Source organism: Python bivittatus, unplaced genomic scaffold (assembly GCF_059951505.1).
Source record: "Python bivittatus isolate LINGU-HERP-01145 unplaced genomic scaffold, Pbiv_v1 ctg000480_np1212, whole genome shotgun sequence".
Lineage (NCBI taxonomy): Eukaryota > Metazoa > Chordata > Lepidosauria > Squamata > Pythonidae > Python > Python bivittatus.
In genome coordinates this window covers 98,326,014-98,339,279 of record NW_028277075.1, presented here as the reverse complement: position 1 = coordinate 98,339,279, position 13,266 = coordinate 98,326,014, and the positions used below count along the sequence as shown (strand labels likewise).

Sequence of the window (13,266 nt, the reverse complement as noted above, 5' to 3'; positions counted from 1 at the left end):
TCTTTTATCTGACTGTTCCCTAGGCAGCATCTCTTCCCCCAGTCTTCCACGATCACCCTCACATTCCATCACAGAGCCTGAGCTGCCCATAACAGTTGTTTGTTCTACAAAGGACACTAGAGTCAGAAATAGGTTTTTCTGCCCCTATTTTCCTGAAACTTCTGTAAGGACTGATCCCAAAGAATCTTCAAGAATTACATCATATGCAGGCCATGATAACAGAGCAACAAGATCACAGGCATGCTTAATCAACTCTGCACACTACATTCCTCCGTAGCAAGATATTTACACATCTAGGCGATGTAGTGGCTTCTGTATGTGAATAAAATAACAGCTGTCACAATAAACAGCAATGTTCAGTGTGTCCAACTATACTGGTGATTGTGGAATTATTACCAGTTATGAATCTACTTCAGAGGTAGGTAATTCAATAACTGCAGTTGAGTCTTGAACGCTTTAGTCACAATTTCTTTTGGTACCTCTGTTCTTTTCGTCTGGTCAATATATCATCTTCAGCATGAGATTATTCAGCTATTTGTTCAGAACGGTTCTTTTCAAATTAGGTTTGAGGAGGTTCAAACTCAAATGTAAGGCATAACCTAAGAACATTACTGGCATTTAATTTGTTGTCATGTGTGCTACATTGTGATACCAGCTTTTGATTGAGTGTGGTGTCTTTTCCAGGCATTGCTGACAAAGAATTTTTGAACAAATGTTTTTAACCTGTGTGTAGCTAGGTGATACGATGTTGATGGTGCATGTCTGATTCTATTCTTTTTGAGGAAGAAATTGAATAGTCTGAAACTATTCAGCTACAAATTGTGGTCCATTGTTACTTACTAATTGTTCTAGAACATCTGTTCTTACAAACGGTTCCCTCGGCACATCTACAGTGACTGTTGCAGAAGTAACTGGAAATACTTCTGGCTATTTTGAACATTGCATCTGCCACAACTAAAAAGGTTGTGTCCATAAATGGTCCTTCAAAGTGTGTATGCATTCTCTGCCATGTCAGGGCAGGCCATTTCCAGAGATAAAATGGTATTGTTTGGGGTATCTTTTGAAAGTTGGAAAACTGAGCAATTCACTGCAATGGCTGGTGTGGGTCTTCCGGGCTGTGTGGCCGTGTTCTGGAAGTTTTGTTTCCTAACGTTTCGCCAGCACCTGTGACTGGCATCTTCAGAGTGCAGGAGCACAGACAGGAGCAGTTCTCTCTGTGCCCAGGGTGATGTGACTCTCTGTGTTTTGACCTATTTCTCTGTGTTTTCACCTATTTGATTTTTAGACTCTCCTCTTTTTTATTGAAACTGTGCTGGTGTTTGTGAATCTCAATGGCTTCCCGGTATAGCCTGGTATAGTGGCTGTTGGTGTTGTCCAGTATCTCTGTGTTTTCACCTATTTCTCTGTGTTTTCACCTATTTGAAAACACAGAGATACTGAACAACACCAACAGCCACTATACCAGGCTATACCGGGAAGCCATTGAGATTCACAAACACCAGCACAGTTTCAATAAAAAAGAGGAGAGTCTAAAAATCAACAAAACCTGGCTACCAATCCTGAAAAATACAGCCTGCAAAAGGTCAACGAACTCAACTCAACCACCAGGACATGCGAACAGTTCACACAATGAACTTGCTAATCACCCCCAGCAGCCCCTCGTTAACAATTCAATAGAAGAAAAAACCCTGCCTAATCCCCAGGAAGATACATACAGATTCTGACACCAAAACAAACAACCACTCAGTAACCCAACCCCCCCCATCCCCCATCCCCCATCCCCCTTCCCCCCCAGATCTCTATAAATACCCACAAAAGGGTCACATCACCCTGGGCACAGAGAGAACTGCTCCTGTCTGTGCTCCTGCACTCTGAAGATGCCGGTCACAGGTGCTGGCGAAACGTTAGGAAACAAAACTTCCAGAACACGGCCACACAGCCTGGAAGACCCACACCACCCATCGTATGCCAGCCGTGAAAGCCTTCGACAATACAATTCACTGCAAGCTTCTTGATTTGTTGGTCTGTTCCTGGCCACCAAAGCTGCATGCTAGTGCCTTCACGTTTACTATGCTGAGATGTCCAACGTGTAGCTGCTCCAACAGTTGGCTCTCAGTTTGGATGGTATGCTAACTCTTAGTCTCTACATAATACAATTGCAGTCAAGTATAAGAGTATAACAGTGCTCATAAAACTTCATAAACTGAGGTTTTTTCCCATAAATTCCAGCCATTCTGGATGCTGTGTAGGCTTGAGATAGTGTTGGGTAACTCCTACTATCTTTCTGAATCCTCTGAGCTGTGATGGGAAGACTCTCAATCTCTGTGAGAAAGAACATGTCAAAGGAACCCCCTTCTGACAGGGATTTTTAGATTGTTTACCCTGTACTGTAGTGGCAAATGAGGCAACCCATCTGTATTTGTGTGATTGTGTGTTCTTCTGAATTCTCTTTTGTATCTGTGCTCTCCAAGGAACAAGCTCTAAACTGCATTCAGGCAAAAGCTATAAGCAGAATCTCCTTTTGTGGGTTGAAGATTGACAGTAGTGGTTGAGCAACAGTGATGAAGGTAAATTTCTTTCCATACAGGTAGGGTTTGAAGCATTTATCTCCCCAAACCATACTCACACTTTCTTGTCTATTTGTGCATATTTTTCTCTAAACATGGATTTTCACTGGGCATTGTCTGCATATTAGACTTGTATTGATTTTATAACAGGCATCACAGTTCCTATGGCTTCCCTAAAAAAAATAAGAAAATACAACTGGGTGAGCATATTGAACATTTTATTTTTTACTAAAGTTCTCTACCTTCCCACCCAGAATAACATTTCCCAGGATCCTTGGGGACAAGTAACTCTCTGGGGACATGTAATGACTAGTATTCAATCTGGTTAAGATTGTGGTGCATATATTGCAAGAGTTCCAACATAGTTTTCCATCCAAATAGAAGTGTTTGTTTATCAATCTATTATTGTCCCTATGGTGGGATGTGTTGCCCTGATAGACAGACATCAACAATTAAGGTGATTTTTTGTTTTGTTTTGTTTCTGGGTGCCAAAACCAGACTCAAATGTAAAATCCCTCATCTTTGAAGTTTTTTGAAACTGTTGCTTATCAGGAAAATGGACCTTCTGTTTTGAATAACAAGGCTCTTTCAAAGTAGGCAATGTGATCTCAGGGGAGCAACTTTTATCTGGCCTACTTTTTTTTGGAAATGAGTGAGAATTTAAATCACATACCCTCTTGTTTACTGGAGGGATAATTTGAAAGAGAAGCATGAGTGCGATGTCTTCACATGGCAACCAGGAGATCAGCTGAATATTTTACTGCTTCCTTTGTGTTAATGGTATGAATTTAGTTTTGTGCAGCAATGAAAAACAAATTATTGTTTTGGAGAAATTTCCTTTTCCTATTACCTCAGCTATATATCCCCTCTGTCTTGGCATTTAGTACTGCGGAGACTGAAAATTAGTCTCCAGTCAGATATAAGTGTCTGTTGCCAGATGTCCATAATAAGAGAGTAATTTTTTGGAGCAGCTTTTACCAGCTGCTTTTTTTACAGTCATGACTTCTGCTGATTACAATCCTTCTCACTTTATTTTACATTGGGAGTTTTAAAAAAATCAAAATGTCCCTTGAATTAATAAATACCCAAACTAGCTTGCCTATGATTTTATCTCCCTGCTCTTTACGTGTCCCTTTTGCAGAGCTCATGACTGATGGTTAAACAGATTGGTGATATCAGTTTACTTAATAATTCTAAAATGGTTTCATTAAAAATCAGATGGAGAATGAGTAGGCCTGTTGCAGATTTTAATTACAGAGTTCAGTCAAGGTAATATGAGATTGTGGATAAGATACATTTCCTATGTTACTTGTAGGTGAGAGATCAAATATCCAAAAAATTTGGAAATATGATTTTCCAGTAATTATTGCCATTCATTCACATTTGGAGGTAGACATCTGAACCATAAATATACCGCTATGGATAGATGTCCATGTCAGTTACATTTTTGGGTGCAAGATATTAAGCGTGTATTGTCCCAGCTACGAAATTCTCTGGTTAAACTTTGTAATTTAAGGAATAGCACTCTCACCTGTTATGTTATACAGTTGTTATAAATGAGTAAATCATTACCATGGATTTTATTTATTTATTTATTAAATTCCCCCCCCCCCGCCCATCTTCCCCCAATGGGGGACTCTGGACGACTTACACAAAACATTAAAACCATAAATATATATAAATACGTAAAACATCAAAATTTTAAAAACATTACTAAAAAAGGGAAAAGGAGAGTTCAAGAAGATGAAGAATCTGGGGTAGGCTTCTATGGGGCTAGCCATCCCCATGCTTGAAGTATTCCCTCCCCACCCCAGGCCAAGTGATAGAACCAGATCTTCAAAGCCTTACGGAAGGCCAGGAGTGAGGGGACCAATCGCACCTCCAGGGACAGAATGTTCCAAAGAGCAGGGGCTGCCGCAGAGAAGGCCCGCCTTCTGGACCCTGTTAATCGAAGTTCTTTTACTGAGGGGATCCGAAGCATACCCTCTCTGTGTGATCGGGTGGGATGGGTTGAAATCATGGGGGAGAGGTGGTCCCTTAGGTAACCTGGTCCCATGCCATGTAGGGCTTTAAAGGTGATAATCAATACCTTGAATTGGACCCGGAAGCAAACTGGTACCCAATGCAGCTCGCAGAGCAACGGCGTTACATGGGCCCTTCTTGGGGCTCCAAAAATAGCTCTCGCGGCTGCATTCTGGACCAGCTGTAGCTTCCGGATACTCTTCAAGGGTAGCCCCATGTAGAGTGCATTGCAGTAGACTGAGACTGAGTAGTCTGATTCCACTGAGACTGTATTTTATTTCTTCCGGTGTCCCTTTTCAGACTAACATTCTTCTTTGTCAGAAAGCATAGCCAATAATATTAAAGTGGGGAGTAAATACCTGTGTCAACTTTTTGGTATTGTAACCAATATACTTCATCAAGAGAAAATCAATAAGTGAGGCCAGCCATCTTTTAGGCAACACATAACTGGAACCAGAAAGAAGCAAGGAGTTCTTGAGATAACAGATCTACAAGTATAATGTAGCTTGTCTTCAACTATCTAAGGCAGATGCACCTGAACGTTTTGGCACTGCAACCCCTTTTTGATTTTGGAGTGGAGGAGTCCCCCTCATTTAAACTAGAAAATAATAAACAACAATAAAACTTGCAATTAATTTCCATTCACCTCATTTAAAAATAAACACAAAATATGATACATTAATTTCTAATTAACAAGTAGTTTTTATTGTAAATATATTTAATGGAAATGTAATTTAACATTAAAAATGGAAATATAATAAACTGAATTTCAGAAGAGGAGAGGAGAGGAGAGGAGAGAAGAGAAGAGGAGAGAAGAGAAGAGAAAGGAATTCAAAAGGGAAAATACATTTGATGAGGTTGCACTCTTTGAGCCGAACCACAAGATAGGATGACAGCTAGAAGAAGACTATGAAAATAACTAAACACGACAATTCATGAAAGCAGCTGAAGCCAGAAGCAGCAAAACATACTAGAAGGAACTGAAACAGAAAAAAAGAGGGCTTTTGAAGGCCTTAAGAAGGATAAGGTCCTCACCACAAGTAACTGATGAGAAATTGACAAAGAATTTTTTACTGTGATCTCTTTGCTTCAAAATATTCATCCCCCAAACCAACATTTAGATGACATCTCCACAAACAAGTGAGTAGACTGGTCCTTTGAAGCTCTCCAGAGAAGGAAAGAATGGGAGATCACCTATGAGTGCTCTGAATGGTAGCTCCTTGCAAGGAGACCGTAAAACAGCAGTCTCCCATGAGTTTGAGCACCAGGAGCTGAGGGAGATGACATCTTTGCTCAGAGTAGCAGCAGAGCCTTTAATAAAGACACTAAGCCAGCTGAACTCACTTTTCAATCACATTGGAAATGTTCAGTTTAACCACTTTATGGATATTAGAAACCTTGACACCTGGTGAATTTTACCTTCTTGGATTTAAGAAATCTTAAATGGAGATTTAATAATTTAAAATAATATATAATTGGCAAAAAGCAAAAAAAAAAAAGGATTTTGATTTAAGAAAGTTTTAAATGGATTATGAGACCAGAGAGATTTGGAATATTGGTTATTTTTGCTGTAAGATTTGAAAAACAAGTATATGATTAAATAATATAGTTGTGGGAAACAACTGAAAAGGAACTAAACCCATATTAAGAACTGAAGATTGCAAATGGACACTAGAGGGAACTAAAGGACTAGGCAGAAAGGAGTTAAAATGGCTAAGTTGCCTATAATCTTATCTTAAAGAGTTTTTTGAAACATGAACTGAGATATTAACAACTAGTATCTCAGATTTCTATGCATAAATTTTTAGAAGATAATGAGAAAAACTCTTAAAAATTTTTACCTGACATAGACATTATAGAGTTTGAAGGCATGGAAGACAACAAAATTGAGATTACCAAAACAGGAATACAAAAGACAAATCAAGAAAAGGATCTGGACACGGAACAGCTGTGACAAGAAATCCTGGACGATGCCTCTTTATGGGATTTACAGAGTAGCCTGGCAAAAGCTTTGAAGACTCCTCTTGAATGCCAAAGATTAATGAAAGATCAAATCCTGCAATGCCATTGGAATGATTTAAAGGCTAAGACTGTGAAGAACAAAAAAAAGGAATGTAAAGTTGAACGATTTGATCAGGTACAAACTATTTGTTTGATATTTCTAGGGGACCTAATGGACTTTTTGCTGAACAAGGACTGAAAAGATGACAATTTCTAGACAAAATTCATTACTAATTTTATTCTATAGAGAAAAGTTAGGCTATGGGGAGAAGAGTCTTTTTTCATTTGTAACTTTAAGAGGGTGAAAAGTTATTATATTAGCTTATGCTTGGTGTCATGAAGGTTGGAAGCCACTTATTATTGTCTTTGTTGCCTTTTTCTTTTCTCTTCTACTTATTTCTTTTCTTTCCTTTTGTTTTTCTTTTTCTGCACCTTCTGAACTTTTTTCTTTTTTCTAGTTTAGCTTGTATTAGTTTTTACTGTTCATTAAAAACTTCAATAAATTATTAAGAAAAAAAAGCAGAAAACCAATTGCAAAACCAATTCTGCTCATACCATGAATGAAACTAGACCATGAGCCATTAGAAGATGTCAGTTCCTACATTTACCTCAGCTAAGAATTTCACACAGTCAACCAAATGATTTTATACTGAAAACTGCTCAGCTTTAAGTTCATAAAAGCAATGCTACAACAGATAGGAAACACCAAAGCAAGAGCGGGCATCTTCGATGCCATGGTTATGCTAGTAATGATCAGTGGCTACAAAGTGTGGAAACTAAGAAAATCAGAAACGGAAAAGCGTTTAGTTACATAGTGCACAATGGAGAGATCTCATTCACAGATGAATCCAAAATGTAGAATTTTGTGGCAAGACCAACTTAAAGTAGCACTAACTCAGAATTACAAGTGGGCAGGACATATTGTACAACTGCCTGGCAACAGATGGGCCTGAAAAACCACATAACTTTGTACACCTCAAGGTCTATACCAGTGATTCTCAACCTTTTTGAAGCTGCCGCCCCCCTAAGGAGCGGAAAATTTTTCAACACCACCCTTTGTGAAAATCCTGTAATTTAGGGTATGGGGGGGGGGGGAGTTACTGAATTATAAAAGGCAAAAATTTTAAGTAATTTTTTTCAGTAGACTTACACACCAAATTTGTTCGATTTAACTGATACTTTTGCCCTGGAAGGTAATTGCATTCCTTTTATTAAAATTAAAATGACTAATGCAAAAAAAATGCTTAAATGCTCTTTTATGTAAATAAGTTTATTTTAAAATGCTGTAAATACGTTTATTTATTTTTTTGATGCTCGTTTTTTTAATTTTTTAAATTTTTTAAATTTTTTTTGCAAATGCTTTTTTAATGTTTAAAAATTCTTTATTCTTAATTAGATAATTTTAAAAAAACAGCAAAAAATACGCTAAAAGAGTAATATCAATGAAACATGCTTGATTATGTCAGTGGGACGGTTGTGCTTGATGGTTCAGAGCCATTTTCTGAACGTTCGGTTCAATATTGTTAGAGAGATGAAGGCGCAAGTCCCCTCTTTCCACGATTTGGAGTCGACTTCTCTTTTTTGTAATTAGATCAACAGCACTGAATCCTCGCTCGACAAGGTAGGAGGAAGGGAAGGCAATTAAAAATTTTTTGATGATAGTCCACAGTCCTGGGTAGAGGCGATTGATGTTACTTTGAAGCCAAAATTCTGTGAGACTATCACCATTCTGGAAGCTGGCTTTCAAAGTTTCATTAGTTGAAAGTTCGGCCAATTCCTCCTGAATCTGAACCTCTGCTGTCTCAATATTCATAAAAGGGTTCATGACCCATTGAGGGACTTCCAGGGACAAAATATCCTCAAAACGCTCAGAAAAGTCCTTGTGCAAAGACTCAAGGTGTTGACAGTAAACTTGTGTTTCATCAAAGGGGATTTCACTGCTCTTATGCAGATCCGACAAGATTGGAAACTGGCTGAACTCGTTGCAACCAAAATTCTGCTTCCACAAAGTGAGTTTTTTTAGGAAGGCAGAAATAATAGATTTTGTTGTGATCAAATTGAGCTCTTCGCCTTGAAGCTGCAAATTAATTCCATTGAATTTTGTGAATAAATCGGCCATGTAAGCAACATCAATCTTAAATTGTAGCAATCTGTCTCTCAGAGCTACATCTTTCTCTTCGAGGAACTCAAGTAGAGAGTCAAAAAGATTCCAGAACCTATTGAGGCAGGCACCTTTGGAAACCCAGCGAACCTCAGTGTGTAGAAGCAAGTGATTGAATTCTTCATCGTTGTCCTTACACAGCTGCCCGAATAATCGATCGTTGAGAGCATTACTGCGAATTTTGTTCACAGCAGAGATGACATATTGTAATGACTGATGCAAACGGTCGCTGAGGTTTTTTGCAACTAAATGCTGTCTATGAATCACGCAGTGAACAGCTAAAATACCTGGTACCTCTTTCTTCAAAAGGGCGATGAACCCATGATGATGACCCACCATTGCAGGAGCTCCATCGGTGGCAACAGACATAATGTTCGCAAGAGGAATATTTTTCTCTTTAAAATAATCTTTGACAGTATTAAAAATAGATTCACCGTTAGTATCTGCAATCAAGCTTCTTGCAAAAAGCATCTCTTGAATAATTTTTCCTTCCTTCACAAACTGGATGTACGCTAACAGTAAAGCCTCATTAGTACTTGGCAAGGTTGATTCATCAACCTGAAGAGAAAATTCGGTGGGTATCAAAAGTTTGCATAAGGAAGCTTCACCATCTTCAGCCATTTCATCAATTCGTCGTCGCACTGTATCATTGCTTAATGGGACATTTTTTATAACATTGGATGCGGCTGGATGGTGTAAAACCGTTTCTAAAACTTCCTTGACAGCCGGAAGTATCAACTCTTCACTGATGGTATGAGCTTTCCCCGATTTAGCAATTAATTTTGATATATTATAAGAGGCTATCAAACCATCGTTGCATTTTTTTGATGAGGTTGCTAGTAAGCCTGAGACAGACGGTGCCTTCAGAAACTTGTCACTGATGTTCGTGAAAAACGACAAATCTTTATTTTGTTTGTCAGGATGAATTTTTTGCAGATGCTCCTGCAAACGAGACGGTTTCATTGCCTCATTAGATAACACTTCGTTACAAAGTAAACACATGGGTAGTTGCGAGTTCGATGGCAAAGGAACAAATCCGAACTTCAAGTACATGGAACTGTATTGACGACACTTCTTTTTATTAACCGACATCGTTGGCGGCTGCAAAATATGATGAGGGAAAGATAACTATTTCTCACAATTAATAATTCACGACCACGATAAAGAACTAATAAGCGCACTTACCTAGCCGACTGGCCAAATAAACAATGAAAGTAAATCGAAACTGAGGGGAAAAAACAGAAATGAAGCGAACGAAAAGCAACTCAAGAAACACGGGTCAAATCAAACATTCATATTGAAAGGACGCTTAATGCACGCGCTGCGACTAATCGCGCGGGAAAACAGCTGACGCATGCGCTGTGCTGGTTGGGATCAGAGAAGAATCGTAGTGTTGAGTTCTTCAAGGTCAGCCTACCTAGAATACAAATTCGTCTCACCATTCTTAGAAGTGCATGAGGGCAGCCATCGCGTAAGTTCGTTTTATTGCTGGTACAAATGGTGTAAACCAGATAATTGATTTAATAAATTTTTGGGGGAGTTTTAAAATTAAGTTCGAATGCCAAAACATGCCCACCGCCCCCCTACCGCCCAAAACAAGTTCACCGCCCCTCAGCATCCTCCCACCGCCCCCCGGGGGGTGGTACCACCCCCGTTGAGAACCAATGGTCTATACCTTTTGCGATGGAGAGACAAAATATGGGAAAACCTTGGTCCCAGCTGGAACATGATAGCAGTATGCTACATTTGTACAAACATCTGTTGGTGTTACCTAAGGGAGTGAATCTACCCCAATGAATACAGCAACCAAAGTAAGATCGAACTGTTCAAGAATTTGGTTCATTTGTTAAGGCCAAAGCCATATTTCTGACTAGAATCTGTTTCGTTTCCATAAGTCTATCACTGTGATGGTCAACATCAGAATATTATCACTGCTCTATCCATAACTCTCAACTGTGAGGGACTTCTGCTGTTTGGCATATATCAATAGTGTTTTCTAGAGACTAGTTCACCATTCTTGTACCTTTTTATTTTTTAGGCCCCAAACCAGGGGCTTCCAAACTTTTTCAAGCCATGGAACTTGTTAGTTAAAAAGAGATCCTAGAACTGCTGACCAAGAGCGCTAGTGCTAGAAAATTGGCTCTGTTTTTGTTTTGCCCTCAGTCTCTCATAGAACTCCATTAAATTATTTTAGAACCCTAAAAAATCCTGCCCCAAACCATTTGATCTCTGATCAGATTCAGTCAATGTCCTAAAGTCTCAAGATTTACTTTAATTTCAGATCTGTTACAATTCTTCAGTTCTTCAATTTTGTCCCCTTTTGTAGACAAAATATGAAGACAAATCTTTCTTACCCTTACATTTTTCATGGCACACAATAGGCCTCAAATTTAGGCTTTAACGTTATTTCTTTTTCATCCATGAATGAATTAAACCCGCAGTTCCCAAACTGTGCACCTGGTGCCCTGGAGTGCCACAGCAAACTCACAGGGGTGCCGTGGGATATATTAACATTTTGCTACATCCACCGGCAGCTGCTGATAAAAAGCAAATACCACATGAAAATCAATGTGGAACAAGAAATGAATGTGGAACAGGTATCCAAGCTTATTCCAAAGTTTGAGAAGTTGCACAGTGCCCGACAGGCATATGCGTCCGTTTTGTAATTGTGGTTATTTAAAAATGAAATAAAAATATTATTTTTTATTTCAATTTATATGCATTATATTTTCAAACAGCTACTAAGTTGCTAGGACATATTTATTTAAGCTGTTTGGACCTACCTACCTAATAAATGGAACTGTTAAGTGTTTCTTTTGGCCTATGGGCACTGTGAAAAAATTTTTGAGACACTAAAGGTGCTACAAACCAAAAAAGTTTGGGAACCTCTGTATTATATATATCAAGAACATCACCTCCAGGCTCTGTAAGAAAGCACATTCTTTTCTCCTTGTCCTCTCCTTAATGGCAGTCAATTGTTCTCAATTACAACAGAAATCTTTGTGGAAAATGTCGCTATTGGCCATCCAGGTTGCCAATAAGCTCCAGTTTGGAGATAGCTTCAAAGCATCCTATTTGAAAGGGAAACAACATTTTTTGAGGCTGTCATTACTTAGCTGACATCAAAGAGGGTGCTACTCCTTAATGGAGGAGTGGGACTGCAGTTGGCCTTCTAGCCTTGCTCTGACTCTCTGTGGTTTGACTGACCAGTAATACACTTCATATTTTTAATAAGCAAGGTTGTGTGGGTTTGCTTTGTTTTCTGCCAAACCTGGGTCTCTAACATGCCATCATTGCTGCAGAGGAATTCAGCTTCACTTTTGATTCCAGTGTTTGTCATTTATGAGGAGGCAATGACCTCAAAAATAAACTGACCGTGTTTATTATGATCAGCTCAGACTTAACTCTGACCTGGAAGAAAAAAAGAGTTGAACATATTGCAAACATATCATTACTCCACACCAGGATTGGTAAATACTAACTTCCTCACACTCTGTAGCAGTGGTTGAAGTTTGCATTCAGAAAATACTCAAATTCAAACACTGCCCTTTTCAGTTAGAGTTTACCTACTAAATGTATTCTTATATAGCAGAGAAGACACCATTTTTCTAAAGCCCTAGAGCAGGGGTAGCCCTAACGTTTTCTTTTGATAACTCAAGGCCAGATTTAATGATTATTTTTTTAGTGAAAAAATTCTTGGTGGATTTTGTAGAGAGGTCTCTTTTTTTTTAAAGTCTGTTTGAAAGTTTACATTCCAATTTTCATGGATTTCCCCTCAGTCAGCGCTGCTAATGTAGCCCTCTTTCTCTAGTACTGTTACAGCCAAACTGAACAAATCTAGCTTTTGTCCAGTTGGGAATAGTTCCACCCCTTACCATAAAAGAGAGAAAGAGCAAGTCATTCCACAGTGTAGCTCAGGAACCTGCAGGGAACAGGCACACTTCATATTAGAACTGAAGGATAACTGTTTCAAATTTTCCAAATCTTTTGTTTCACAGGCAAATGTGAAGGTTTCTTGCAAAAACCCGGTGATCTTCAGTTTGGATTTGTAGCAACAGTTCTTTGAGGTGACTAGCAGCAATTGTTTTCAAGTGCCGAAGGCAGCCTACTCAAAGGAACACTAAACTATCGAGAGATGTCTCCATGTTCATTGTATGACTTCAACCAAATGTTATTGAAAATCTGTTGATCTCATTATCCTTTTTATATCAATATTAAAGCACAAGGTAGGATTCCCTTCCATGTTAAAGAAGCAGTGTTCTTGTGGGTATCTAGTTGCGACAATCCAAAAAAGTGCAGTGGGATGTACTGACCTAATGTAAGATTGGTTGGTACTTTTAGCTTCATAATACAATACAGTTTGCATTTCAGCTTAACGTAGACCAAATAGCCCTGTAGGGCACAAGTTCATGATGAAGAAGCAAGTTTTTTGTTGCCTGTTTAAGATTTGGATATTGGGAAAAGATCATTTCCAAGGGCAACCAGGAACATACATTTACATGTGTAGAAATCACA

At 38.7% G+C, this 13,266-nt stretch overlaps 1 protein-coding gene across 1 annotated transcript; it reads right to left on the bottom strand.

Annotated features, from left to right (window-relative positions):
* Positions 1–2,747: 2,747 nt before the first annotated feature.
* On the bottom strand, positions 2,748–11,816 carry LOC148215084 (protein FAM200C-like). Its single transcript, XM_088146565.1, has 2 exons — positions 11,667–11,816; positions 2,748–9,852 (listed from the first exon to the last, which is right to left on the bottom strand). The coding sequence occupies exon 2, from the start codon at positions 9,841–9,843 to the stop codon at positions 8,053–8,055; it is 1,791 nt and encodes a 596-aa protein (XP_088002691.1). The 5' UTR covers positions 9,844–9,852; positions 11,667–11,816; the 3' UTR covers positions 2,748–8,052.
* Positions 11,817–13,266: the final 1,450 nt, after the last annotated feature.